We start from the raw sequence: 25,506 nt of genomic DNA, 5'->3' as shown, positions 1-25,506 counted from the left end.
TCTAACTGAATATTTACAAAGTTCTGAAGTCTTCTCTTAGTCATATCTTCCCATAATTTCAGTAGGGACAGTAATATTACATGAGTGGGAAGTTGCTTGAATGAACATTAATTTCATATCCAAAGACATTGACACCGGTATGTACCACAAATGAATAAAACAGGCCATCATCTCCTCAGGGTTGTATCCTTGTAACCAAGAACAGAACTTGGCTTCGCAGACTTGGCTGGGGCTACGCTTGCTATGAGTAGTCTGTGAATCGGAAGAGCTGCTGCAACCAGGATGTGCCAATGGAGCCAGAGCTGGAGCTGGAGCTGCTGCACCACCTCTGTTCCAAAGACTTCTGGACTTATGGATAAAGCCACTTGGTCAAAACCTGTATTTCTCCCAGTGGGAGCTTCAGGACTAACTTCCATGGTACAGACCATTTCCAGCTCTATAACCTGTTTTATAGAGCAAGATACTCAGCAAGTCACGCTAAGAAGGAAAGACAGCAATGAAAAAGGTAAGTTTTAAAGATAAAACCCCAGTAAATTCACATGGCATGAGTTGAGTTTGGAGATATTATCTTAGATTTCTAATAGGATAACAAAAAACTGTTGCTAATGTTGCTTTAGAAAAGGACAAAGTAAATTATTCACTGCTGACAAATTTCAAATTAGTCTTGCTTTGTCTAAAAATTATGCCTTAATTCAAACAGGTCCCTGTGGAAACCATATGGATTTCATTGTAAGTAAGTGTAATAATCCTTTCGTTCAGTATACTTCATAAATATGTTTTTCTGCAGATTTTTTCATCACGTCTACTGAATGCTGATTCCATTTTTTTGCTCTTAATTTTTGAGGAGAAAAATGTTCATGTCTATCTCGTTTTATTTTTGTTGTCAACTAGTCAAATGTGGCACTCAGTGATTTTTTTTTAATTAATGTTCTTATTTTGATAAATAGCTTTGTTAATGTTTAATGTGGCTTTAGGATCTGTATTATATTTAAAAGCTGATATTTAGGATCAGATTTTCTTCTTTTAAAAAAAAATTAACATAAAGTACAGCAAATCCAAAATTACTTGGTATAACAGTTTTTGTTTTCATATTCATTCTGTGTTTTTTTTTTTTTTTTAATGCAGGATATGCAGTTCAATATAACCAGTGCTTGGCGTTGCCTAAATTCAGGTTTGATAGGTAAAAGACATCTTAGCAAGTACACCAAACCGCTACATCTTCTCTGACTTTGATTTGATCACACTTACAAGGCAATACAAAGTATGAATGTTGCAGAAAGTTGCAGAAAAATTACACAAGCAACAGTTTCATAAGCTGAAAGTACCAAGGAAAAGACAGGTTTTATTTCCAAATTGCACACAATATTCTTTCCTCTAGGTGTTGTACTTCCTTTCACTTATGTCTTTTGCAGCTTTTTTTCCTCAGACACTACATTTTAATCATTAATTCTCAGTTTCACCAATTAATATTTGTTTCTCTGGGATCTTTATTTAAAATGCCATTAGAAGAAAATCTGGGATGACAACTCTGTAAATCCTTAAATCTCACTAAGGTAACAAAAATTATACTTTTCTCCAATATTCTTAATTCACAGTATTTCCTCTGCCAAGTATCAGTACAAGTTTACTATACATGTCACTTAATTGAGTGTTTAGCTTCTCCAGTGCTTAAATGGCTTGACCATATCACATATAGTTTTCATTTAATCCTGTTACTTCTTTTCATCCTCCCTTTCCCTTTCCCTTTCCCTTTCCCTTTCCCTTTCCCTTTCCCTTTCCCTTTCCCTTTCCCTTTCCCTTTCCCTTTCCCTAATTTCCCTTCCCAGAACTTCCCTTCCCTTTCCTATCATTCTGTCTTTTCCTTTCATTCCAGTCAAAGAACCACTGCTATATGCAGATGTTTCTCAGTGACATCACAATCAGACTCTGCAAACAGAGCATACTAACTCAAAATTTTATTTCTATAGCATGTATAAAGAAAACTATGCTTCCTGAACTGCACAATTTCACAGTATTTACTATGTGTTTAGAAAACAGTGTTTTTCAGATCTTATAGAATGAGATAGCTGGTGGAACTGTTTAACCAAAACAATGTACTTTACAGTGTAAAGAAATGGAGAAGTGAAAGGGGGAGAAGTGCTGTTAATATACTATAGCTACAGGCATAGAAAAATTGAAAATTCAGAAAATGCAGTTTTCACAAGAAACAATTTTTTTATGGTCCTCGTTGATAAATGAATTTCAAGCTCATGACCAGTCCATAGTCCTCATCTTCCATTTGTGTATGCTTATCATTTAAAGTCCTCCTGAGTAAAAGAACACATGCATCATTCCACAAGTTTAAGCAGTCTCCTCAGTATCTGGGATCACCTAAAAATATAAGGAAAGAGCCATTGACTCAAATTAAAAATTCTACATAAAACCAGTGGAAGGTCCCTCTGTTTGTGGTACCTGTGTCACTTAGGAAATACAACAGCTGGCTAAGTTGATGTTCCCTACTCATCAGTGGTTTTACATCCAGCTCTGTTTTAGGCTGTAGTTTAGTCACAGGCAGTCATTCTTCTGGCAGAGCTGGAAGGAATTTCCTACCTATGAAGACATTATTGACTACTATGTTTTAACGGATACTTTTTGGCTTGAGTTTAGAATCAGCAAGAACCCATCAATAGCCATGCACTGCACACAAACCAATGTTCACTTTCAGAACACTGTTGCAGGACTGACCTTACGAAATAATTTTCTCTGCTATTTCCAGATAGGACTGGACTTTGGTTTTGACCAGCTCATTCCTTCCTGGTCAGGCTGGAGGTCATAGTAAGATGTAGGACTGCTAGAGCTGAATATCATGCTATCTGCTGCCAGCACTTATTCACTCCTCTGGTGGTTTACACAAATTATGTAGGGAGCTGAAGGGAAATAAAACTGACCCTTGTGCAGGGTGAGTTTATAAGTCAGGCATCAACTAACACAGATGCAGCAAGAAAAAGGCATGAATGAATAGCTCTAAAATGCTGCAGAAAAACCTAACAGATTGAAAGGAGATTTAGTGGGAGCAAGAGGGTAATGTCTATGGACAAAACAGTATTTATCAATGTTGACTTCTGATCTTACTCTGAAACAAAATAGCTGAAGACTGAAACAGAAATCTGGCCCTTAGCTTTCTCTGCACCAGTATATTTGGGAATGAAAGGTTTGATTCGGCATAGAAACTGTTCCAAATGTGACATATAATCCAGCTGGCCAGGGGGATGTGCACAGAGGAGTGATTTGATTTGTTTCTTTGTTTGGTGCTTGATTCTCTGTATTTGGAAAAGTGGCTGCTTCTTTAAAGATGTCTATTTCAATAGCATAGGTCATTAACACCAAGGAAGCAATGAAAATGGGCTTTTAATTTTTTAATTTTGGTGTGTATTTTTCTTTGGTTGTTTTTGGTTTTGTTGTGGATTTTTTTCATTTGTTTGTTTGCTTTTTTGTTTTGAATGAAAGAAAAATAAACATAAGCCTACTATGACTTGGAGAGCTTGCAAGGAACAACCTGACATGACTGTAATTTGTATAGTGTTTCTACAGTTGTCATTTGAATATTGTTCTCATCATTCTTTTGACACTTTCTGTAATTTTGAAGAGGTTTAGAAGTGCTTGACATTAATTTCTTTTATTTCTTGTTAGTGGACTCTTGTTCTAGTATCTTCGCAATCTAAAAGAAACATTGAATATGACAGTCTGAAAATGTCTGTAATGTATAACAATTACATAACTGATGCTGACAATACACTACTAAAGTTTTCTAACATCACTCTTTTTTCCCCTAAAGATAAAGCTTTATTATTTTTATATATACAGTCATACATGCATAGTATTTGTACATTCTATTGAGCCCTTAGAAGTATAGGAGTTATCATAGTTTAAGACAATACTTATTCTCCAAAAATTGCAAAAGCTCTACTTTTTATTTGCAAATAAATAAAAATTTCAACAGCTTATAGATTTCTTCAAGAGCTGAAAGGAAAAGCTTTAAGATCTTTTCCCAAATTTAGCACTTATCAGCCTTCAAAAAAATCACTACTTCTGTGGAGTCCAAGCATTTTCAGTCTGGTCAGACTACTGTAATTGCCCAGAGTAGAAAGAACTTGTGTAACATATGCAAGTTCTTCTAAAACTCAAAAAACTTACAAGAAGAATTATGTAGCCTCCTACCCCTTCAGTATTCCCTCTCTCTGGTCTTATCTTAGTAAGGTGTGCAATGTCCTGGGCAGAGTTACAAAAAACATCTTATATATAAAACATGATATAGTGAAGTACCAAGTAAGGCACCAAAGTATCATACAGTGGTTTTAAGGATATTTTTTAATTTTTAATTGAATTTTATTAATTTTTTAGTTTATTTTTTAATTTCTTAATTTTTTATTTCTTAATTTCATTTGTTTTTAATTTCTGTTCCTGTCTCTGTTAGTACTTATCTTCCTCATTATTGTCTATTGTTGTTCTTGTAATAAGTGATTTTAATATTTATAATAGATAGCAGTATGAGTCTCTATCCCACATAAGTTAAATTGCTTTCTTTGTGTAGCTAAAATGGCTGCATTTATGAATTGGTAAACATTTGGAAAGATGACAGGAGAATAAACATTACATTAATTTCAATTTGTTGTGGTTAAGAAGGCAATTATTTTTGTACTTTTCTGTTTCCCTGTGTAATTCTAATCTCTACTTAAAATCCCTAATTTGTAAATATAGGAGTTTAAACCTATCCTTTATTTCTTATTTATTCTGTATTGAAAATTGTGTCCCTGCTGTTGTTACATGAACATTTTCCATATGTTTCTATATTCTTTCTGTTAATTGAACTTACTATCATGCTTCCATATTGCTTAATAACCTGATACCTCTTTGTACAGTCATTCGTTGCCTACCTGAAAAAAAAAGCTAATGTGACACAACAGATATCTCCCTGCAATGCAGTGGCATCCTATGGGCCTGGGGCACCCAAAATCTTCTTGTCACTTGTATAAACAGCAAAGAGAGAGGTTTTGCTGGTTTTTCATTGTGTCCTATTAGCAGCAGCAGTCTTGAAGTTGTTCATTTCATCTGAGAAACTTGCAATAACTGTAGGTGTTTGGAGATTTACTCTTCATTCACACACATGCGCCACTACAGGTAGTGTTCCTTCAGAAATGCCTCATTTCTTTCCTGTGAATGTTTTCTTTCTAGAAAGCATGCATCTCAAGACCAGCCACATTTTACACAGAAAAGCTCTGAGAAAGGGGGAAGTGGTATAATGAATTGGCAGAAATTATTAGAATAAACTATGCAATTATAGTTTTATAGTGTATAATATACCTTTAATTACATGTTTAATGTGTATTATATATATTCTTTTTCAGTGTAGTTCTAGCCCATTTAATTGTTATTTGTCAGGTGCCTCTGCTCTATTGGATACATTTTGCATGGCAGGTATTATGCAAAACATTGCATAGCAGCCACCTCACAATAGCATGAAGTGCAGAACAGGCTGCTAAACATGCCCATGCAGCAGAATAAACTTCTTGCACAGAGTAAGCTTTCTGCTATCACAGCTTGACTGCTGCCAGTACCCAAAATACTTCATTTAAAACTGGCTTGCATCTTTATGCTACACTGTGTCCTAGTGGGCTTTTATATTTTCCTGTTCCAGGGATTTAAACTGGAGATACCCGTGGAGAACACTTGCAGTTTGTCAGGTGCAAATGGCCATCCTGGAGAACTGAGATTTAAAGGAATATTAGCTTCTTGGTCTTGCTTAGTTTTGTCCAACCTGTGCATTTATCAGCCCGTAAGCCAGCTATGGCTGGAGGTCCCAACATCTTTAATAGTTGGAACATCTTTAACAGTTGAATCATTTAAGTATTTTCTACTTTCATGCTGTAGTGACACAGAGTAACAATACCATGGGATAGTGTATGTGCCAAGAACTCAATTTATACTAGCATTTATTAGTTTCAAATACATCTTATGAAAACTCATTTGCATGCATCTGTTCACAAGTGTGAGTGGTTCAGAGTTTTTATATCACTGTATCTAGAAGTTTTCTTTTGGTCTTAGTCATATCTTATCACAATAGACATCACAAAAATAAATTTGGAAATAAGACATTAAATGTCTATTAGCTAATCTATGTCTCTCTTACAAATATTTATATACTCAATGTATTTTACCATAGGTGTATAAAACAAAAGGAACAATCAAAACAATGCCACTTTCTGTATCAGGTCAGCCAACACAAGAAGATTTTCTTACTATCAGAATTGTAGCTAAATAAGCATTCTGACACAGATTCTAATTTAAAAAAAAGCACATAACCACATGTTTAATCCTGAGCATTTGCATTACTACTTTCTCAGATCAAGACTTGTTAAATCTGCCTGCCTTATGTAAGGGATAGAGCAGGGGCCATTTTTTTTTTCCCTCTTGGGATTGGCCTATGAACTGGATGGAAAAATTAACAGCATAAATTAAAGTGGTGCTAATAGAAACAGCTCTTTTAAATGAGGGGAGCATCGACAACAATTTCTGCTTTTGGAGGTTATTTTTGTTATCTGAGTAACTATCTAGTTTGCTTTGCACTGGCCTGTAAATGTATCATGCCAAAAATAGGGGTAAGCAATCTGTAAGCTCTTTTTCTCTTCAAAAATATACTTTAAGATTTTTAAAAATCTGCTTTTTAATATGTGTATTTTCAAAAACCTGATTCTTTTCTCATCTGTTTAATAAACTAGGCCAACAATAGACACGTTGAATACTCCTGGCCTGATCGTTTATATTGAAGGAAGGAAGGAAGTGTCGGAAGGAAGTGTCAGAAGGAAGTGTCGGAAGGAAGGAAGGAAGTGTCGGAAGGAAGGAAGTGTCAGAAGGAAGTGTCGGAAGGAAGTGTCGGAAGGAAGTGTCGGAAGGAAGGAAGGAAGTGTCGGAAGGAAGTGTCGGAAGGAAGTGTCGGAAGGAAGTGTCGGAAGGAAGTGTCGGAAGGAAGTGTCGGAAGGAAGTGTCGGAAGGAAGTGTCGGAAGGAAGGAAGGAAGGAAGGAAGGAAGGAAGGAAGGAAGGAAGGAAGGAAGGAAGGAAGGAAGGAAGGAAGGAAGGAAGGAAGGAAGGAAGGGAGGAAGGGAGGGAGGGAGGGAGGGAGGGAGGGAGGGAGGGAGGGAGGGAGGGAGGGAGGGAGGGAGGGAGGGAGGGAGGGAGGGAGGGAGGGAGGGAGGGAGGGAGGGAGGGAGGGAGGGAGGGAGGGAGGGAGGGAGGGAGGGAGGGAGGGAGGGAGGGAGGGAGGGAGGGAGGGAGGGAGGGAGGGAGGGAGGGAGGGAGGGAGGGAGGGAGGGAGGGAGGGAGGGAGGGAGGGAGGGAGGGAGGGAGGGAGGGAGGGAGGGAGGGAGGGAGGGAGGGAGGGAGGGAGGGAGGGAGGGAGGGAGGGAGGGAGGGAGGGAGGATGAAAAGGCACTTTTGAAGAGAAGCCCTTAAGCATCCTTGACTTCAGCCGTTGCTCTGAGCTACAACTAAGGCTATGGTCTCTAGCAGTGGACTCATTATGCACACAAGGTAAGTCTAGAACAGTACACCAGATATGAATGCCCCAGAAGTGAAAGCAGGGCAACAAATTGAATCCTAAATATTTCTCAGTTGAGTGAAAATTAGAAATAAATATATACTTTTCAGTTCAAAACCAGGGAATACAGCTGTTTTAAAATTGCTTAGTCCAAATTATCCTTTTACCACCAGCCTTGTTCTGCAGGTACTAGTAGCTTATTGTGACATAACAATAAACAACTGAATGATCAAGAGAATGTTATGGATTACTCAGTCAATATGCTTCATGGTTCCTATAAAGTCCAGAAAGTTAGGCCCTCTAAATTTTTCTGTTTCATTTGCTTGTTATCCATTATATCCAAGATTCCACTTTCAGTGATACTCTCTTTTCAAATGAATACACAATATTTCTGTTTGCCTTTATTTTACCTCTTTTAGAAGACAATTGCTAACATGCAAATGCTTTTATATGCTACCTATAGCAAAGGATCAGTTTTTAAAAACTGTGTAAACAGATCTGATATACTAAATACTATGATTTTCTGAACAGATATTAGCTCAGAAATAACATCAATTGTTCATACAATGAAAAAGAATTTAGAATAAAGGTTTTCAACTTCTTTGATTTTATAATGTAAAACTGTAGTGCATAAATAAGAATAGGAATACTGAGATTCCACTAGAAAATTAATTCATTTATTGATGAATAAAAATAACTGTATTCTGGGTTTGCAGTTTTCCAGTAAAAGAGTAGTACAAATTTGAAAAATCAAAGTGTTTCCATGAAGCTGAAAGAATAGTTAGCTGGAGGGTCAGTATTCATTTAAAGGGAAAAATTTTTGCTTGTAATACATGCTCACATTTAAACCTTAAACTACTTAATGAGAGCAATATACATTTGAAGATACTCAGAGTCTCATTCCCAGGCTATAGTGTCTAGTGCCTCAGAGGCTGCCAGGAGGATTTGAAGCACTGATCTGAAGGCAGGTCTTCTGCGTCATGCTTCTTTCCCTACAGCATTTTCTTTTGGTCACATATTCCTTCCAACTCTTATCTTTCTATCTCCTTCATTGGAGCCCATTCTTGGTCTTGGATTGCCTCAAAACAACTTAGGAACCCTTGGACCCTCCAAGGATGGAGAACGTGGACACAAATCCTGGAAGGTCACTGCCTCTTGGCAGGCTTTTTGCTGCAGGAAGACAGCCTTTCACTGCTGCCTCCTCTCTCATCAATGTTTGAATATGCTGTAATTTCTCCAGAGCAAACTTCAGGTTACTTGGGCATAGGTGCTACTGTCAAATTTAGCACCTTCCTTAGCTAGGTTTTAGAATCCAAAATATAATTTCAAAGTTTGGTGTTCTAGGTTTAATGCAGCAATTATATCCTTAACAGACAGTTTTTTCAGGTGCTGAACGGTTTGTCAGGGGGTGAGGTGGTGATGGTATCTAGTATCTCAGCTAGTATCTGTTTCTGTTTCATGTTCAATTGGGATACTTTATAACATGATCAGTGATTGACACTGCATGTAAAGCAGAGGAAGACACAATTTCTGCCGTTAAGGCAGGGAAGAAGAGACAGAATGAAATAGATGTCATGAAGTATTTACAGGAGTTGAGCTTCTTTATTTGTGGCTAGGGATTGCTTTTCATTTCACAAGACAGAGGAAAAAGTCAAACATAGTTTTTCACCTAATTTTTTCCTCTTTCTGGTTGTCCTGTCTTGCATAATACTTAGTTTCTAAAATTAAATTGGCATAAATAAAGATTTTTCAATTACTAAATGTTGTTCCTTATTGTGTCAGGATTTTCTAGGGCTGCTTTTAAAATAATTTTACTACTTTGGAAGAAAATGCAGAGTTTTGAATTTAATAATATTTTGTGGAAACGGTTTAAAATTGCATAATGGTTATAAGTCTTTATAGGAGACAAAGATAATATAGTACATGTGCAGATTGCAGGCAGCATAATGAGATAGGAAGAATTTCAGAAAATAAATCTAAAGTGAAGAATGCATGAGAGAAGCTCATATTCCTGAGTCTGTCAATAACTTTGTGCAAAAGTCATAAAAAGAAAAACTGGAAAATCTTTATTACTTACATGAAGTTAGGAATGTCTGGCAGTGAAGCTGTAGACAAATGAAGAAAATTGTGACCATGCTACTCTTACTGAATCGCAGAAATAAATTTTGACTATGGGGTGCATCTGGCTTCCTTTCATGCCAACAGAAATTAGCCACTGATACCCAGGGGAATTAAATGGGACCTGCCTGATACAGTTTGTTGTGACTATTTATTCAGTACTTTTTAATGAAGCAACTAAATTAGGCCTAACTTGCTATAGCTCTAATGAACATATTGCAAGTTATGAAAATGATAAAACTATGTAGCCTTAAATACTGTCTTAGAAGATTGTGCTTGGAAAGGTGCTAATGTAAGTGAATATTCTGAAAATCAATTCCTCACTGTTATTTTGCAGTGAAAATATAATAGCAATAATATAGCTCTTTAGCCATAGAATATTAGTTTATATTTTGAAGTAAAACAAATTATTTTTTGTACTTAAACTATATTTGTCTGATGTTTTCTAAACTTCTCTGAATCACTCACCTGAAATGAGAAAAACCCGAAAAGGCTGTCTTTGAAACCTAGGATAACTAACATCTTTGAAGAATAGTGGGCTAAACTGTACTCTCAGTTTATTTAACTATTAAAAGTATGTGTTCAGTTTTTAAATATTATCTAAATTTCTGTATGACTTCAGATCATGTGGCTTTCTTGTGTGTTGTTTACCTGCTTCAACATATAACAGCTTCAAGAAGCCTTGTATTTTTAAATACAGTATTTGTAGTTTGTCTGACTCTCACTGAAGTTCACACATGTTTATAACATCTAATTCTTTCACCACCATTACTAGTACTTATTAGACAAATTTAATCATAAATATTTTTTAAAATGAAATTTTACAACTTGTCCTAGCTAGTGAAGTTGTCTCAGACATCATTGTACATATATTATATTGGAACAAGAAAGATGAATAAACTAAAAATCTACCAAGGCTTCTGAAAATGGTAAATAAATAAAAATTGCCACTTGATACGGTAGTGAGAAAAGTAAATTAATTCCAGAGCCCAAATTATGTGGGTTTTGTAGGAAAAAAAGAAAAAGAAGAAAAAGAGAAAAAAAGCTTTTTGTCAAAATCAAGCTAAGAATGAATAATGAGATTTTTTTTTCTCCATTGTCAAAAGCACCACACAAATCCCATATAAAGATGACCCAGAACTCACTGTAATAGTGTAAGGTATTTTGAATGCACAGCACAGCAAGTAGATAGCTTGTTATTTACCTAATAAAGTTTTGATTTGTGTTAAGATGAACCTTGAAAACAAATAAATCTAAAAATCATTTTGGCATAATCAGGAACAAGATGTCTTAACAATGTGAAAAGAGAGTGCATGCCTCCTCTTGAAATCCACCTGTGTTTTGTTCCTGCTGCTAGGTGAATCTCCAGTAGTGAAAAAAAATGTTCTGGCACCAATACAACAAGTAGATGGAATCTCTGCTATCTCTCCTAGTTGCTTTTGTAAGAGCCATAAGCACTATTCACTAAATTTCATATTAGATACCAGATAAATGATACCTATTATGAGATGAGACTTCCTAATATGCTTTGCAAAGTGATGAGTAAGAGTTGTTTTATTGCAATTACCTCAGAAACTTTTGAACAGGAGGAACAGATTGAAGAGATGGTTTGTGGGAAAATCCATAGAAGAGAATCCTGGAGGCAAGCCTAACTGCCACCAGCCACATCTGCTAAAATCCCAATTAAAAAGAAAACATGCCACTGTAAATTCCATGTCTTATGAAGTGAAAAGATGGAGAGCACGTAACTGTTACTGAAAGGTGTGCTGATATAAGTAGACTAAAAGCCAAGTAATTGGTAAAAGTTTCTGGATGAGGTCCTAACAACTTTGCATGCAGTATATAAATTGCGTAAATACAATAGTGAGGAATACAAATACAATCTAATATCTTAGGAATTAAGAATTTTCTTTTTTTTTTACTGACCCTGTGTTCACTACAGTGAATACAGTCAAAATTCACCATGGTCAAGTAAATCTACACATTTGCAATACTGGCAGAGTTGATTCTTTCATTTCTTTTTCAGTTGCAATTTAAACAGGTGTTTAAAACAGGCTAACCACACGAACTTGTTTCCTCTAAACCCTGTAATCTTGTTCCCCAAGAATAAAGCTTTGCCACCACTTTGCACTAACAGTGGGCACTTCACTTTGTATCTTTCCTAGAATAAGTCTTAAGACAGCAAAAGACATCATACCTATGACCTCTTGCAAAAGAGACCTAATAGAACGCAGTCTGATAATTCATGTAGGAACAAATAAATCTATTTTGGTATGTCTCAACTTAATTAAACATTTTGAACTATGTATCCCATTTTGATTTATGATGTTGATACAGTAACTTTGTTACTATATACATTTTAGTTAAAGCAGAGGCTTTTTTTTTTCATTTTAGGCTTAGAGCTAGGAACTGTAAACCTTGATAATAGGGACCTGTTTTTAGGATGTGTTACTGAGCTTCGATTGTGTTCTATGATCTATCATACAGGAAAAAAAACAAAACAAAACAGTAATTGAAAAGATCCCATACTCTTTTTGTTTGTTTGGGTGGTTTTTGTTGCCTTTTTTGTTTCTTTTGTTTGTTTGGGGGGGGGGGTTGTTTGCTTGGGTTTTTTGTTTTTTGGGGGACAAACATCAGTTTGTCTATCAGTTAAACAGGGGGAGAGTTGTGAGTCGTGAAAATCCTGCTGGCCGCAGAAACACACCGGTTTCTGCAGAACCTTCTGCTAGTCTTACACCGGAAAACAAATTGCTTTCGATGTCCAGATTCCCTCTTTAATGAGAAAATGACTCACCACCAAACTTTCCCATTCCCGTCGGAAAATGAAGTTTTCCGATGAGGGTCACACCGTGGTGACCGAGCGCCTTCGCCTTTCTCCCCGCAGACACCGCGTCCTCACTAACAACGCCACAACGGGGTGATTCTCAGCGCCCGCTGCCTTCCTCCACAAGCTCCAGAGCTCTGCACGCCGGTCCCATCCTTGCCCCACCACGCCCAGCCTCGCCTGCCGGGCAGGACCCGCCGGCGCTCCCGGGGCGAGCGCAAGTTGCGGCGCGGACCCCGCGCTGCCGGGCAGGGCCGGGCCGGGCCGGGCCGGGCGGCGGCACCCGGGGCCACCCGCGGCGGCGGAGCCGGGCGGGCCGCGGCGATTGGCGGCGGCGCTGACAGCGGGCGGGGCGGCGGCGGCGGCACCGCCCACCCCCCGCTATAAGCCTCTTTGCCGCTTTCTCACTGGGTCTCATTTTCGCTCCGTGCGTTGCTGTGGCTGCGCAGTGGAAATCCGCACCGGGGAGCTGCTGAGGGGCGCCGTTGTCATGTGAAAGCGCACATGCTCTGCCATCCACGCGGCACCCCCCTCTCTTCTGCCTCCGCGTGTTTTTCCTGTTTTTTTCTCACGTAACTCCTTTCCTCCTTCTCCGCCCCTGCTCAGCCCCTCGCCGCCGTTCGGCCGCCAGGCGCCCCCCGCAGAGGCTGAGCCGCGGGCAGTCGCGGGGCGGCCGCCCCGGAGCAGCGCGCCCGGCGGCGGGGAGCCCGCGGAGCCGCGCCCCGCGGAGCCGCCCCGGAGGTATGGTTTTCCCGGCGGAGCGGAGCTGCGGCCGCTGCCACCTTCGCGGGTGTTGAGACGGGATTTGTGCGGTGCGGTTCCTGGGCTCCTAGCTTCATGACTGCGCGGAGCGGGGAACCAACACCATGCGAGGTAAGCGGGCCGGCGAGCGGCTGTCTTTTGGGAAAGCTGCTGGTGAACGGGCGGGAGAAGAGGGTTCGTACTAGAGAAGAGGGTCCGAGGGAGAAAGTTGATGGATCGTACCCGCCCGCCGGCGTGGCTACTTACGGTTTGATTCCTGCGCCCGCGGGGGCCGCGACCCAGACCGAGGAGGCTCCGGGCGGATGGTGGGCGACACCCCTCGCGTAGCTGTCCCGGGGAGCCCGGCGCCGCCCTGGCCCGGGGCAGAAGGGCCGGCAGGAGGGAGTCTCGGGGGTTTGGCCGTGTCTGTGCTGTGAGGTCCGCACCTGCAGCTGTCCGCGGGGCGCGGCAGGTGTCCCGTACGGCGGAACCCGCTGCCGCTTGGTCCCGGGTCGTTGCCAGCACGGAGAGGGGCTCCCCTTTTCTCCCCAAAAGTTACGTCGACTTTGTTCCCCAACCGGCACGTCGCCTGGAGGCCCCCACTCCTCATGGGTTGCTAACTGGGCGACAAGGGTTGCGCTGCCCGGGAACCCCTTCCCCGTGCCCGCAGGTCTCTTTGGGTCCTGAGCCTGTCCTGCCTGCGCAGCCCGATCGTGGAGGGCGGGAGAGGTTCCCCCGGGGCTTGCAGCCGCACTCGGTGAGGGTCCCGCCGGAGAACAGAATATCGCCACCGACGGGACACCCTCAGGCATGGAGAGCTGCCGGTGTCCGGTGGGGATGGAGAGAGGCTGCGTGCTGGCACGCCGGGCACCCGGGTGGGTGTGTAGGGCTGCGGAGGACATGGGAATGCGTTGTTTCCCTGTCTCCCAAGACCAGACTCCCCTGGGCCCCATCCCCGGGCTGGACGAACGCCAGCACCGGGGCAAGAACAACCCTTGCCAGCCTCGGGCGTCCGCGGGGTTTACGCAGCTCCTCCGCCCCCATCTTCCACCTTACCCTTTATCACCCAGTTTGGTAGGGCAGTTGCTTACCTCACCCACGGCATGGTAAAAGGGACAAAAAGTAATCTCTACCAGGGTATTGGAACGGAGGAGAAGGGCTTATGGGGAGTGGGACGCGCTGGGGGTTGACAGCGGCACTGTATGCAGATTTCTTGATCTTCTGTTTAAGGATGGGACACACACACACGTACTGTAAAGAACTTCTAGCTAGAATTTCAGCTTTTTTGATGTCATCTCCTCTAACAGCATGTGTTAGAAGCACTAACAAATCACACGTGTGTAATTGGCTTTCAAAGAATTGTAGCTATGACATCGGCACAGATCGACTTAAAAAGACCTTCTTTTCCCCCAGCGTTCTTTGTTAGAGTGTTGGTTGTGGGGCATCTGGCAAGAACTTCCTAAAGGGTGTTTGTTTTTCTTAAGAGCAACAGGAAACAAGGGAAAACACTTAATTCTGTAAAGTGGCCCCTGTTGCAGCTTTGCAGCTTGGGTTGGAGATTTTCTATTTATTTGATTATGGGGTTTGTGTGGGTTTTGGTATTGTTTGTGGTTTTGGTTTGGGTTTTTTCCTTCTCTCTTTTTCTGCCCACCAGAGCGCCTCCAATTTGAGTAAAGCCGGTCATTGTCTCAGGGGCTGTTTTTAAAAACGTGCCCATCCAGTGACCCCTGGTCAGGAGCCCCAACTCCCCGTTCTGTGGGCAGCTCATCCTCACAAGCTGTGGCTCCCATGCCTCTCCTCCCCTGCCCTGGGGTGGCCTGTACAAGGGTGATGAGTAATGTCCCCCCTCTCCTCAGACACTTTCCTTCTAAGCAAGGCCCGGAGTGGTCTAGCTGTGCTGGGCAGGGAGAGGGAGGCATATCTTGCTGCATATCTGGTTACATCTCCTGCGGGATCTGCCCCAGCTTCCTAACCATCTCTGCCACCCCTTTAGCTGTGCTGTCAGCCAATGTGAAGAGGTGCAGCTCTGCCCCTAGAATGCAAATTAGTATTTGCATTGTATTTATGCTTACTCAATGGGGAATTTACAGGTGGGGAAAAAAGGGCTGGGGGTGGGGGGATGGAGGAGAAAAACAAACAAACAGGCAGATTTCATTCTTATTTATATCATGTGCAAGAGATCAGTAAAGTGAAGTTTTTGCAACAGGTGTGTGTCAAGGCAAGAGCAGTGCTTCATACCATCTCAATTAAAAAGGAACATTACACATTAATTGAGCATCTGTCTTTGTGGCTTTCCAAATAATGGAAATAAACGAGTGTCACAGTTCACAGATGTGAGCTCCCATGGACTGATGCTTTTAGAGAGCTGTGAGCCTTCTTGTAAGGATGTAGTTGTTTTCAACTGTATTTGCAATTGGTTTGAAGAGGAAGCGCTCAGTCTTGAACATGTGGTCTGTTCCCCTGAACTTTCCCAGCTGAGCTGTGATCCTTCCAAGCTGTGGTTGAGGCAGTTGGCACAGAATACCTGGGATATCGGATGTTCAGGGGCTGCTGTGGTTCATTACTGCTCCACATTGGAGACAGAGGCCAAAAAGTGCCCGAAAATACCTAACCTGGCTATTTTCTGCTGAATCCCTGAGCACCAGGGTCACATAGACTGTTTGTTATCCCATCCTGTGGAAGCCAGTTTTCAGCTGTTGTTACCATCATTGGTCATGTTCCATCCAAAATAATAATTTTCTGCACTTCAAACCTTGATTTCAATCCCATTAAGCATATGTAGCCATACTGAATTATAGCAGAGCAATATACAGGGCACTGAGCATTTGTTGGTATGGTAGGTCCCGATATTTCCCTCTGAATGAAAAATGGGGGTTTTTTGGAGTTGATGACTTTTATACTAGTATTTTATAGAGGCAAACATAGGTGTAAAAGAAATTTACAGTGAGCATTCATCACAGTCTTCCTTCCATCTGTCCCACTCCTGGCAACATCCTGTGAGGGAGTTAAGAACATAGAATGTGTACTTCAGTATATTTTTTAGAAAAAGAGAACAGAAAGCGCACTAAAATGATTGTGCTATTTAACTGAAAAACAGGTCTTATATTTTTCCTTGTAGTTCATTTCTTACTAAAATTATTTGTAAAGTTTAAAGCTATTAAAAGTTAGTTCTGTGTATAATGCAGCTGTTACACAAATGTGGAAGGTTAACTGTGGCAAAAAAAGTGTCAAAATATCTACTTTTACTCTGGGAACATGGTACTCTTACACATACAAAAGTCAATTTTGTGATTGTATCTATTTTAATTGTGAAAGTGACATTAGTACCCAAGTACTTCACTTATTACAAAAGTAATATTTTAACTTTTAGTTGAAAATCTTACTAAAGCTTTTTTTGTTACATCTAAAGAAAAGAAGCACCACAACTCCCTGAAGCCAAGTTATTTAAGTGAGTTTTATGTGTAGTTTTTTCTTGTTGGTGCCAGGATGAGCAATAATACATGTTGCATGATATAGTTACTCCATTTTCTTAGCATGACTGAAATATTTGTAAGAAATTATAAAAGTGCTCAAATTCTACACACAGTATTTCTAAGCCAGCTTATTAAGTAATGCATGTAAAGACACTGGCTTGCTTAGAAGATCTCCTTGAGTAGATGAGTGCAGGGAATCTTTATAGACTCATTAACTTCAAAGGAAAATTATTTTGCAGTTTATTCCAGGAAAAGTAAATATGTCTCTATTTGTAATATGTAACATTAGTATTCTAAAATTGATCGATTGCATTGAGTATTTAAGGAAGGACTTAGGACCTTGCCCTACCATTGTAAAACCAGTTTGTCCTCACAGTGTAGTGCATCTAGCAACTCCTTAATTGAATAATGTTATTTGACTTCATTGGGACTCCTTGATATGTGATAAAGCACAAGTTTCTGGTGTTAGCTGTTCACAGGTAAAATTTAATAAATGTCAGTAAATGCTTTGAAAATTGTGAGCCAGTAATAAACTGTGTCATGTAATAAAAAATACAGCTGTATATAGTCAATAAACAGTGACACCTCTGCAGAAGGAGCAAAAGTAAAAGGGAAAGCATGAGTGCCCATTATTACCTCAGCAATACTTTTACTTTGCATTGGATGGTACTTACATTCCATATGGTGTCTTCAATTTATATTAGGGATCAAAGGAGAATATATAATGAAAGTTCATCAATAGATAACTACATGATTTAATAACAAATAGATATTTTATAAGAATTTTTTCATAATATAGTTATTCTTTTAAAGTTACATTTGTTTTTCATAGATGGAACTCGAGTGACAGTTAATTTAAAAACTGCAAAAATACCATGTGCACTGGCTGAGAATAATTTCTTTTTTGTGGTATGGAAAATATCTGACTTCCACTGTTGGTCTTCTCCAAATCCAGTGGCGAGCTGTAAGTTGCTGTGTTTTTTTTAATTTGACAGTGGAGTAGTAGAGGTCATTTAAATTGTGTATTATGGTTAAAAACTATTTTTGGCATTTAGGAGTGAATCTATCAGGAAAAAAGTGTTCTGAGTAGACAAGAATTCTGGAAGTCATAATTCCTGTTTGAAATGTACTTGTGATAATTTGTGGAGGGTCTTTAGGGCACTATGGGAGGTATGGCTGTATATCATAGTGACGTTTGCATCAGCAGAAACATGTGGGTAAGGTATACCTTCAACAGTAGTGAGTTTTATTAAACAATTTCGGGACCCAGCGTCTGCCATAGTGTGCACATTGGTTACCTGATACAGGAAAACAGTTCAAAGGGGTGAAAGATTCCCAAGTTATACAAAAAATTTCTACCACACAAGTGGTGCAGTGAGTTCCCAGAAATTAAGGTCTGCACTGCAAAATTGAAGAATGTGTGCTTTGTAGCTGAAGATGCACACAGGAGTAAATATTGATTGAACTAATCATCTGGTGAATAGAAATGAGCTTCATCAGTAAAGCAGTATAATGGTTATGTTAACTAGCTGTTTTGTAGTCCATACCCTGCCCTTTCAACCCTTGAACCAGTCAATTTTGCTTTTAATGAGGAAAATCACAGGTGTTACATTTATGGTAAATTGTGCTAGATATATTAGCTGCTCCAGTTTCAAAACTGAAATAATTGAGAAAGATAAGAATGTCTGAGCATTGCTACACAGTCATGAGATAACAGTAGTGTGTTAATGGTCGTACATTTTTTTACAGTTCTAAGTTCTGTCTTCGATCACTTGCTGTTGAGCTTGCTAATAAACCTGTTATATCAACTTAAATCAAAGTGTAAATTTAAAAAAACTGATACATTTGAATTTAAAATCAGTTTCTTTAAACAGTAATTTTAACAGCTTTGTACATTTAGCACAGTTGGGGCTTTCCATAATGACTTTCATAGACTAGCTGTAGATGTCAAAATGTTGTTCTTTGTGCTCTGTGTTTAAAAAAGTTCAATGTTGTTTTTTCTTCCGATTCTGTATGCAGTCTGGCAAAGTCTGCAGTGCAGCTTGGAGAACAAAACATCACACAGTGTCACTGGGGGTGGCAGACAGAAGGTGCCTTTTGGATCATGCAATTTCTCTGTTTGTTTCTAATATTGGTTTCATGAGCATATTAAAAACTCTAATTTATGCACAGGATTGAGAATACAGTACAGCTGTGATGGCCTGGTCCTTGTTTGACTGAACAATGCTTACTCACTTGAGTGGTCCTATTAATGAGACATTTGGCCCTCTACATTTTTTCAGTCTTGGAACTATTTTTTATGAAGCAGAAATGTTCATGCTTAACTTTGCCAGACACATTCTGCTGGAAGTTTATGCAAACAGACTAACAGCTGTTTCTGCCTCTGTTACAAGTATATACGCTAATTTAGCTTGACATAAATGTTGTTACTTTGCTGTTAATTGTGAATTATTTTGATGAATTGCCAGTTAAAATGCATGTATACAATTTTTATGGAGGATCTACACTTTTCCTACTGCACAAAAACGCAGTAACTTTTTAAAATGTAAATTTATGTTTATCTGGATCGCGGCCGTTTAAAAACATATACTTATTAAAGAGTAAGCATCAATTATGCTTGCTTGACAGACAAACCCACTTATGAAGAGTTGTCATGGTTCTTGTATATGTGAGTAGTTCAGTGAGGTTTTATGGGACTATTCACAGTAATAAGGCAAGCTGAATTTAAGACTGCTCGTTCTGTGTCCCTTGGACACCCAATGATTTGAGATTGTAAGCAGCATGAATGATTATAAGGCCACAAGGAATTGATATCATAAGAAGCATGCCAAATTAGAAAATGTCTTCTTGCTCTGAATTTTCAGTAAAATCACCTTCCTGTTGTCACTGTCTGGTGTTCTTCAGTGTTTGAATACAGCTGTTTGCAATATATGCTGGAAATATGATACATGTTTTATCTGCTGAGGCTGACACATAAAAAGTATTCAAAAAGATTGTTTTTCTGCCAATTACCAACAAACTACTTTGTTTATTTGTTACGCTCATGCTCATTGCTCTGCTGTTGCTAGCAAATAGTGGCCAAGCAAAGATTGGAAAGATCTTTAAATAAAGATTAGGAACATACATATATTTGTATTGTATTTATGCATGAATATGCTACATAGGGTAATAAATATTTTAGTATGGCTAAAGAGCAATATAATTTTAAGGGCAATTTTGATGATTATTACAAATTCAGTATATAAAAGTCTGTCTACTTACAGGTGTTCTTCAGGTGATTTCACATTTAACTGATTTGTTTTTTTACCCATGGTCACTTAGGTTTCCTGAACAAGCAAACTCCTTCCATAACAAAATTATTCTTTTTCGGAGTCATGTTTCTGGTTCATTAATCCATGATATTCATAAGTGAGGTTATCCTTCAGAGTGACACTTCTGAACAAGACATGCATTCCCATTACATTGAATTTTCTCCCTCCCTCTGAAGCAGTCCTTTAGAGGAAAAACATTGTTACAAGCAATCTGTTTGTTACAAGTTTCAGTTGTTGGTGTTTTTTCATTTTTGTTTCTTCTCTTTGTTTTGTGGGGGGGGATTTGTTAGTTTGTTTGCTGGGGTTTTTTTGTTTGTTTTTTTTTTTTTTTTTAGTGAAGGCATTCATGGGGGAAAAACAGATCAAAAGAAGGCAAAAAAATTAAATTGCAGTTCGGTCTACTGTCAAAATAATGAGCTGTCAAGTGGGTAGCATATTGCATTTTGTTGGTCTCAGGTGAAATTATGGTTCTCCTAAAATAAACTTCAAATGTAAAAAGTAAAGACAAAGCTGCTTTTAAATAAGCAAGTCTTAAATTATTATTCCCACTACAACAGGAGGTAAAGAGTGATAGGCTTTACGCACCTGCATAGTTTTCAAAGGTTAGATTATTTAGTGTGCATTACACATTGAAAGTGCACACTTGTTTCAGAGATATTTGGAAGCTATAGTCTCAGTCCAAAGTTGGTTGCATGTCTTAGCTAGAAGACTGAGAACTGTTCAGCAAATATTTTTCCAGAAGATTTATTAGAAATAAGGATCTTTTGGAGAAGGACAGTTAGGGGATTTTACTATAGGTGAACTATAACAAAATTAAGGACCATATTTTCATTAAAAGTTCTGTTTAGAGATATTGATGTGTGTTGTCTTCTCTTTCCTTCTTGGAAAATTCAAGTAGTTTTACTAGGTGAGGATAAATTTATTTGAGTCACCTTTTTGATTTGAGAGCCTGCCACAGAAGTGCATTTTGGAAATCCTAAGACTTTCCTGCTAGCACATTTTTCCTTGATCATTTGTGCGTGTCAGCAGTGCAGCACTGATTTTGCTTTTTTAAACAAGATGGAAAATGAAAATAAATATTACATTTCAGGTCCTGGCTGACTATTGAAACAAGTGCTCTGTTGTTTCTTTTCGTATTTGTCAGTCTGGAAGAATGAAGCATCAGCTGGCTATGAAAAGCATTGCTTACTTCAGTGCACATTGTTTGGGAGGCTTTGTACAATATTTGTACAATGAGCTGTATTTGGTAATCACTTGGGATGAACTGAAAGTAACTGGAATTAACTGAAAGGAGAGACCATGCGCAAGAATTGAGGCTGGATACTCAAATGCAGTGGCAGCACAAATGTAAACAAATGCAGCACAGTCTAGTGGCACAGAGAAGTAACGGCATTAGAGGAGACGTGTGTTAATAAGGCACAAAGCCATACATTGATATCATCTTTGTGAAGAAAAGACACCTAACTTCTGGAAAGAGTTCCACTGGTGGACAAGAAGAAATTAATTTAGTTTGTTCAGGAAGTTATATTAAACCTGTTATTGTTTTCTTTCAGTGTGTTATATAAGCTGTACATGTACTATCATTGGACGTGCCTGTCAGCAAGCCAGACTTCTCCTTTTAATTGCATAAACCATTCTCTCTATAGGAATGCATATGGAAATGGAAAGGTGATGCAAGAAATACCAGCTTAACTGTTTTGTTCAATGTAGGGAAACCTCTAATACATATTGTACTATAGGTAGGATGTACGCAGTACTGCACCAGAAGTCTTTTTTTAGATATATTCACTAGATTACTGGGACAATAGGACTTAAAATCAATATTGCGTTGAAAAAAGTAAAGAATTAGCAACACTTACACAGAATTTTCTCATTCAGAAATCAATATATTTTCTTTAGAATGCTAGTTTCCTTGTAGCCATAGCCAGTTCTTTAAAATTCAGTTTATATCAATCTCTCACATGAGTAGTTGGAATACAGAGGAAGATTAAAACAACGATGTCAGTGGAGGCGAAATATGTTTGATTAACATCCACTGAGAGTAATTTAAACTTCAGATTATTCCATGGCTTGAAGAATGTCAACATCATGTTCCACTACAATTTGTAAAGCAACTCTACATGCTTACAAAAATAAACTCCTTATTCAGAACTGGTGGATAAGAGAGGCATTACCAGTGCTATGGCAGCTGTTAACAGTATTAAAAATAAAACTTCAAAGGTATCTAGTAGTCTCCATAATTTAGGCAAAATTTAATTAGTAATTTATATATTAATAAGAGAACAGAAAGAAAGGTATTGCATGCAATATTCACTCTAACATTTAGAGAAATGACAACCACACAAAGCTTTTTTCTGAGAAACTGTTTATATGTGATAATATTTCAAGCAAATGTATACTACAGTAAATTGCATCAACTGAGTGAAATCTGTAACTGCAGAGCTGTATGTCTTTGAAATAGAATTCCCGATTAACTTTGTTGGGACGCCTTATGTAAAAATCAAGGTGCAATATGTTCTCATTGTTGTTTACAGCCCACTGGTTTTTAGAAAATGGGAGAACTAATCAGTTTTGAGTTCAGTGGATAACAGGGAAGAGAACTTGTGCTATCCTAATTCAGGTGCCTATGCAAAAGGCACTTTCTTTGTCTATCATTGATTTGCATTTGCCAAAATTCCATTTTTTTTTTTAAATATGATTGGCCAAGATGTGCTCTAAATCAGCATTCCTAAAAACTCTAGTGGAAGTGCCATTAAAACAGAACACATTAACTAAGACCTTCTGCAGCAAGCTATTTTCAGGCTTCAACAGAATTGGGGAGAAAAATATTGTACCAGCTGCATCATAAAACTGATGGAGAGAAATGTATGCTTTCAATCAGGAGCGAGAGAAAATAGGGAGGAAAAAAAGGATGGTGAATTTGTATAAACAACAAACTGAATAGAAAGATGCTGTTTTGAAATAGAGTTATGTTCAAGAAGTAAGTGGAAATGTAAAGGAAAAGAACAATATAAAACAGAAGAGTGAGGAGATGGAAGGGGTTTTGATGTGAACAGTCCTGTACTACACAGTACTGGACTTTTCAATTTCCACTCATTGCAAGTGGAGTTAACTACAGTGGGCCTGCTATTGGAAATGAGAGAAGTGTAAGTAACAGAAAAAGACAAGAAAAATAAAGAAAAGAACAAATATTATATATAAATGTAAATATAAACGTATTCATTGTGCTACTTTCTGTTACTTGGTGTTGCATGTAAATTTGTTGTAATGAGACTTCAAACTATTTGGTATTCAGCTAAATGCTAACATTAGACATCCACTTCGATTCATTTCACTGCGTATATCCAGAGCTCCACTACTCAGGAATGCTGCAAGTCAGGGCGTCACATATACAGTTATGTAAGCTGTCTGTAGAAGCTTGGCATTCACCACACTTCAGCCAAGTTACTTATTGTGAAATTGAAATGTCATTTGCAAAATGCATCCAAAGCCAATCTTTTTAAACTCTGTATCAAATCAAATTAGGTTTGACTAGAGTTTTTTCCCTGTCTTTATATCATTTATTCTGTTCCTCTTTCTGATTTTTTTTTCAATCACTTTTGTTGAAAAGCTTTACAATCAGAAAGGTGCTTGCGACTGAAATTCATTCACTTGTTAGAAAATGTATAATTGGTTCCCTAAATTATACATCATATGTCCCTGTGTTACAGTTGTTCCTTCTAACCTTTTCTTTCATTTGGTTAGTTTGCTTGGGATTTCCTGCTACAAAGAAATAAGCAGTTTGTTAAACCTTGGCCAGGTTACATATCCTCTATAACATTTTTATGCTTGTAGCCTTGAAAATAGATGAGGTGCTCAAGAGCTGAATCTCTGCTTCCCTATTGCTTCCTACTTCTCAGCACCTGTTCTTTCTCCTGTCTGGTAAAAGAATATGCTGGTATCTTTCAATTTGTTTGTTGGGTTTTTGTTTACGTGGTGTTTTGGGGGGAGGGGTGTGGGAGTTTTTTTGGTTGATTTTTTGTTGTTGTTGTTATTTGGTTGGGGGCGTTGTTTGGTTGGTGGTTTTGATTGTTTTGTGGGGTTTTGGTGGTTTTGAGTGGTTAGTTTGGTTGATTTTGTGTTGTTGCTTTTAAAAAAAACCCACAGATTTGTTACATAGATTTTAGCTTTTGGAGATGCTGGAAATACATCATGATAAAGGAATAGTGTCCTATCTGATTGTAGCATAATATTTTTTGTAAGACAGAAAAAACATCTTCTGATCTTCTCTCCATGCTCAAAAGAAAAAGAGAAATGGAGAATGCTCTTAAAATGCTCTCCAATTGTCCAAGAACAGGGTGATTTTTTAGAATAAGCCCTTGACTAACTTTTCCTTCTATAGCAGCCCCACAGAGCCTATTACAGACCACAACAATTGCAGAAGTCCCCATGACCAAAAAGAAAAAGATCTCAATTTTCAGAAAACTACACTGAAAGTGTAGGAGGTACATTTATATGAAATCTCTTGATTTCCCACATCCCTCCTGGAATTTTCTGTAAGTCCTAAGCATAAAACAGGCAGAATGCCAAGCTGTCATCCGTTAGCATCTATTTCATCCTCTCACAGGATCAGTTGAGCTAGAGGAGGGTATATGGCTCAGAGTCTTTGTGCTATTACTGAAATGTTTAGGAAAGCGTCCGATTTTGAGCCAGTCTTAGCCTGCATTGTCTTTTGGGCACAAATGAGCAGCAGTATAAAATAATTCCAGGAAACAAATGCTATTAAATGCATATTGTGATTTTTCATAATGTCCAAAAAAGCATTTTTTATATGTTTCACTGTGGAACCAAGACAAAAGATGAACTCTTAGTTTACTGTCAGGAATAATATGAGTTAAGAGTTACATTTCACTTAAGGATTAGGGCTATTTTTGTCTGTGTCTAAAGCCTGACTGTTGATATTTTAAGGAACACTAATCAATTAATATTTTACATGCTGCTCAGGAAGTTAAATGAAAAGGCTTTGGATTTTAGATGTTTGTATATAAATGTTTCTTATTTTGTGAGGGTATAGGTGGTATTTTGATACATTTATGTGTTAATCAGTTTCTTAAAAACTAGGTGATATTATTTTCCCATGATGTGAATTCAGCAAAACATTTACAGTACGAGATATATGCACATCCAAGTATACAAATTTTCCTTTAATAGCTATATATTTTTGGTTTCTAATGAAGATTGAAAAATGAAAATAAAATGCCATATATCACATTTTTTGTCTTAGAGCTAAACAGTTGTTACAATGTATGTTTGTTATGTTTATGCTACAATGTCTGGTTTGGGGTTTTATTGCAGTTAACCTTTTTAGATTTTTTGCGTTGCATTCATTTAAGTTCCATCTCCACTGCTCTCTGATTACTGGCTACTTCTCAGTACATTTCACATTCTTCTGGTCTTTGTGGTTGTTAATGTTGTGACCTGCTTCTCTA

At 38.6% G+C, this 25,506-nt stretch overlaps 1 protein-coding gene across 1 annotated transcript in view; it reads left to right on the top strand.

Annotated features, from left to right (window-relative positions):
• Positions 1 to 13,287: 13,287 nt before the first annotated feature.
• The window catches only part of RORB (RAR related orphan receptor B), a 128,003-nt gene continuing 115,784 nt past the window's right edge, over positions 13,288 to 25,506 (top strand). Inside the window, exon 1 of the mRNA XM_059492354.1 lies at positions 13,288 to 13,386. Within this exon, the coding sequence (XP_059348337.1) occupies positions 13,380 to 13,386 (7 nt within the window). The 5' untranslated portion in view covers positions 13,288 to 13,379. The remainder of the gene's footprint in view (positions 13,387 to 25,506) is intronic.

The sequence above is a fragment of the Ammospiza nelsoni genome, chromosome Z (genome assembly GCF_027579445.1).
Source record: "Ammospiza nelsoni isolate bAmmNel1 chromosome Z, bAmmNel1.pri, whole genome shotgun sequence".
Taxonomy (NCBI): domain Eukaryota; kingdom Metazoa; phylum Chordata; class Aves; order Passeriformes; family Passerellidae; genus Ammospiza; species Ammospiza nelsoni.
This window is presented reverse-complemented; position numbering and strand designations above follow the sequence as displayed.